The sequence below is a fragment of the Cryptomeria japonica genome, chromosome 6 (assembly GCF_030272615.1).
Source record: "Cryptomeria japonica chromosome 6, Sugi_1.0, whole genome shotgun sequence".
In the NCBI taxonomy this organism is placed as follows: domain Eukaryota; kingdom Viridiplantae; phylum Streptophyta; class Pinopsida; order Cupressales; family Cupressaceae; genus Cryptomeria; species Cryptomeria japonica.
Window position 1 is genome coordinate 160,139,316 of NC_081410.1, and position 4,878 is coordinate 160,144,193.

General features: G+C 36.7%; 1 protein-coding gene across 1 annotated transcript; it reads right to left on the bottom strand.

Moving 5' to 3' along the window:
• Positions 1–2,120: 2,120 nt before the first annotated feature.
• LOC131035125 (pleckstrin homology domain-containing protein 1) lies at positions 2,121–3,045 on the bottom strand. The gene has a single exon (XM_057966767.2). It carries the CDS (start codon positions 2,884–2,886, stop codon positions 2,443–2,445), a length of 444 nt encoding a protein of 147 aa, XP_057822750.1. The 5' UTR covers positions 2,887–3,045; the 3' UTR covers positions 2,121–2,442.
• Between the last annotated feature and the right edge of the window lie 1,833 nt (positions 3,046–4,878).

Consider the following 4,878-nt stretch of genomic DNA (forward strand, 5'->3'; position numbering starts at 1 on the left):
TTGATCTAGTGAAAACCATCCTGGGGTCAGATGGTGTTGGTGACACTAGTCTTTTGAGGTCATGTGCTACTATCTTGGCAGATTTTTGGAACCAAATAGACAAGGTAGTGAAGAATGTAGAGGTTCACAAGTGAATTGAGAATCTTGTCGCGCTCAATCACACCAGCAAGTAGGATTTCTCTGGCTTGGTAGAGGAAATGTTGCCTTCTGTGTCTTTGTGTCTGTTGATGGTGAATACGGAAATTTTGAAGGAGGATTTCAAATTTCTTTGCAAAAATGTTGGTATTGAAATGGATATGCTTCAGGATCTCCATAAAGTCATTTAAACAACTGGTTTATTTTACATTATAGAGGAGTGTTGGAGGTTACAAGCAGCTTCTCATTTCCACAGTTTGCAAATGATATTTTGTCCTGTTCTATTAAGTGTGTTGAGATTATTGAAGGTGTTTGTATTCCTGTTTAGAGCTTGACTCTAGTTTCTCATCTGTGGCAGAAGTGGTATTGACTTCAGGTGACAGTACTACAAATAGGACTGGTGAGCCCTGGTGGTTGGTGGTGCTTCTATATCCCATTGGATGGCTTCAATCTTTTAAGCCTTGGTTTCTGTTTTATGTGGGGCTCAAGTGTGATGGTTTCCTTTTCTATGTTACATGTATTGTTGTATGCTGGTGTTTGTCCTCATAGATATTCTGTTTTAATTGTATGGTTTGTGTTTATATTGGATGTTTCTATCCATGGTGGACCTCTCACCCATCTAGGTTCACGCAGGACTTTGATCTGTTATTGTAATCAGTATTCCCTTGCATATGGGGAGAGGTCCTCTGATAGACCCTCAAACTTTACATCAAAAAAAGTAAAAACGAAACAAGATTCAACCCTTCAATAGGGCATAAAAGCTATTCCCCTCCCTTTTTGATGTGGTCAAAATGAAGTTGCTTCCCAAATATGCTTGCAAATAGGCAAAAAATCAGAGTAATCCTCAGTCAAAGTGTATTCATGGCATTCAGATAAAATGTTTGAGAACTCTGAAGAAACAATACAACTTCAACAAATAAGCAAATAGTATTTGGAATCTTAGATAACTTATTTCTTGAACCAAGTTGTAGAGAACTCATAAAGGGCTACCACATCTGTGCATTCAACAAAATGTGCAAAGTGACAGTTGAAACTTAAATTTTAAAGTAAAGTTGTGTATAACGATAGAGGTTAAGACATAAGACCAAACAAGCAAAGGCAATGTGCAAAGCGACGAAACAGATTTCAAAATTATATGTGGGAATACACATACAAATCCCACGTTGGCAATCACAACCCCAAGATACGATATGGTGTTCCAAATGTTAAAAAAAAAACGAAAAAGAATCCCATTAGTAACTTTCTAATGACTAAGACAAATCAACATCATCGGTATGTCATCCTAAACTTTCAGCTGTACATGTAACTGGAAAATGAAAAAGAATAAGGCATCTTAATCTAGTCCAACAAAACTGAAGTTTGGCATTACGCGACTTTAAGAAATTCAGGTATTTAGAGCAAAGAGACATCTTTTTTATTTTTAGCTGAAAAATCACACTACTCAAATGCTAACCCATCCTTATTAGGACCAACACTTATTAGGAAATTGAAATAATCCTCCTGCAAGGGGGCACGGACCAATTGCTAGAAGCAGGAATAATCCAATAGCATGAGGAATCACCCCAGCCCTGCAAACTATTAAACCATGGTAATCACATCATCTCATCTCTATATAATGCTTAAGAGGGTTTACCCTACCTGCCAAATTAAACTAAGCTCAATGTTGCTCGATAAAAATGCCAGGAGCACAAATAGATCGTATAAAATCATGATCAGATCAATTCTATTAACTTCAACGAACAATTGTCTACAATTCAAATCAAGCTCTTAGGAAAACCACTAAAAATTAAAATCAACACTTAGCTCAGAGTCTTGTGTATACAACTGGTTCAGTCTTGTGAAAAATAAATCAACATTTAGTTCAGTATAGCCATATTCAGAACCCATGTTTAGAAATATAAGCCACTCAAATGCTTGATATATAACCTAACCTAACTAATCCGAAGCAACCCTTTTTACAGGCAGCCCGTCCATAGATCCAAAACTCTCAGCAACCTTGAATTCAATTAAAGAGCACGGCATAAAGCCTGAATGAATTCGGTAAAACGATACAAGACGCCCAAAACAATCATAATTCAATTATAAAACAGCAACAGATTCAAACGAGGCATTTTAGAATTTCACTGTGGAGGCCAAAAGGCTTCCATAAACATGCTAGAAACGCCATAATAAGAAAACAATAACTTACAAGTTCAATAAAACACCCTCCCCAGTAATACAATTTTAAAACTCCCCCAAAACCCTAATCAACGCCCTTTCTGAAACCCTTATTTACATTAAACAGATGTGCAATTTAGCAAGTGGGTATTACTGATCAGCACGCTGGCTATCATAATCAACAACCTCAGACTCCGTAACCGACCTGGAATGCTGAACAATCGATCGGCCAATGGAATTGATCCACTCCTCTTTCTCTTTATCGCTATCTGCGATGAAGTACATCGTCTCCTTGCTTGTGGAGAGCTCGAATGCAAAAGGCTTGTTGAGAACATCTTCGGCGCCCTTGACGGTTAGGCAGGTGTTAACAGGGACGATGCCACGGGGTTTCGACTCCCTGGTGATGTAATTTTCTTTGAACCAAAAGAGCTTCCCCTTCTTCAGCACAAACCACCTGCGCCTCCACGTTTTTATGTACTCTCCCTGCTTCATCAGCCATCCTGATCTTTCCGGGGTGTTCCAGAAGTCTATGCTCTGCGTTAGCTCTTCTTCACTGCTTCTTGGGCCTCTCCACAGGCTAGCTAAGCTTGCCATTCCAAGGCAAATAATAATACTCTGGGAATTACGATGGGACAAAATCTTGCTGATCGAGCTGCTGAAGAATTTTTATGCATACTAGACGGTACTTACTGCTTTACAACCTCGGGGGTATGGACAGGTATCCAGGGTCCACGCTTTATAAAATTTATTGACAGTATTGAAGCTAACTATAGTAAGTGACAATTTATTTACCATACCTACTAGCACATTTGAATTTGACCGGAAGATTGGGAGGCTTATTTATTTAATAAAGAAAAGTTCCCTTTTTCTTTTTTAAGAAATAAGAAATAATAATTATTGTGTAATGATGTTTCTTTATTTGACAATATTGTGAAATAATTATTACTAGCAATTATATTTGAAGATGTTGTACAACAATGTCGTCTATGAGGTTGATAGAATGCATCGGTTTCATAGTGTATTTATAAGTGTTGGGGTCGAGGCAATTCCATTGGTCCCATAGCAAGAACTGCACTCACATGGATAGGTGTAATATGAGGCTTTGTACATAAGAAGGAAAGGAGGTGTGAGAAGTGTGGGTTATTGTAATGGTGTGTATAGAAATTCACATTTAGTTTTGGGTACATTTTGATGAAACAATTATTTATTGATAAGTGGTATTATTTGTATTGAGTTTGGCTCATTCATTAATACTTATTTGGTCTCATTTTTCATCTATGTATGTCTATTCATTTGACTTGATTGTATCCCAAGTTATACACATTTCCACGTATTTGTCATTGTTAGTGATTTATAACCTATCATCATACACAAGTCTATACATTTGATCCTCACCTTGATATCTACATTTTTTTGTTCTAGTTCAATCACTTGGTGGTAGGATTGATCTTGAGGGCTTGGGATAGATTCTTGAGTTTCATATTTTCAAATTTAAAATTATCAACTTGAGGGCTTCGAATGATTTCCATTAGCTATTAGGAATCAATTTGGCGTGTGTTTGTATGAAATGATGTTACATATTTGTATTTAAAGGCATTCAATGTGTAATTAATTCATTTAGTTAATCAAAGGGAAACTATTTTAGGAATATTTCAATTTGGGACACTAAAACAACTCATTTTCAATCCCAAGGAGCTCATATTTGCTCCTAAAAAATATTTCATAGATTGTGGAGAGCTTGAGACATTTATTAATATGCAAAAAAATTGAATTTATGTAGCGAGATGACTATATTCTAGGCATTGTAGTTCTCAAAAGTAGTGTCTTATTCCTCCTCATTTAATTTTCTTGAATATTTGGTTATTGCAATTATCAAATCCTAGCCAATACAATATAGGTTATGTAGTGTCGTAGATTGTATCCTCATATAATTCATACTCATTAGGGGCTAGTTTTGGTGGTTGTCCCTTTTGCCCCTAATTTTCGAATAATTATGCTCATCTAATGGCTAAATTTGGATGCCCAACACAATTCCATGCTCATTGACCTCAAGTTTGGTTCAAAATGCTAGGACTACGCCACCTAGCAATGGTCCAATCAAACCGGACCCAAATTTGAACCTCCAACAGTGAGGAAAAAGTTAAGTGGGAAAGTGCTCCCCAAAGTTGACCTTTTTCAAAATTTCATCATGAAACATGTGAATTTGTGTATAAATATAACTTATACCCCCTTATTTGAACTTCACAACAAGCAAATTCCAATTGAGCACTTTTAATCAGGCATCCTCAAGGCAGTAGAGGAGAGATCTGAATTCAAGCATTCAAGTTAGCAGCAATGGTCAAGTTTATGTGTTCTTCCATGAATTAAGGAATACATTAACTCCTTTCAAGCAACATCAACCTTTCATGAGGCTTCAAGGCAACAAGATACATAACAAAGGTATCATTTCTCAATTATGCATTTGATTAAGGTTTTTAGTCTCTACCCTACCAAGGATAAGCTCTCTTTTCTAATCACCATTGTTGTAGTGGAAGTTAATTCGTACCTAGAGTTTGACTTTGGCAAGCCCCTATACAACCCAATATT

Coding starts and splice junctions, on each gene's coding strand:
- LOC131035125 (XM_057966767.2), bottom strand. CDS start 2,886: ATGGCAAGCTTAGCTAGCCTGTGGAGAGGCCCAAGAAGCAGTGAAGAA.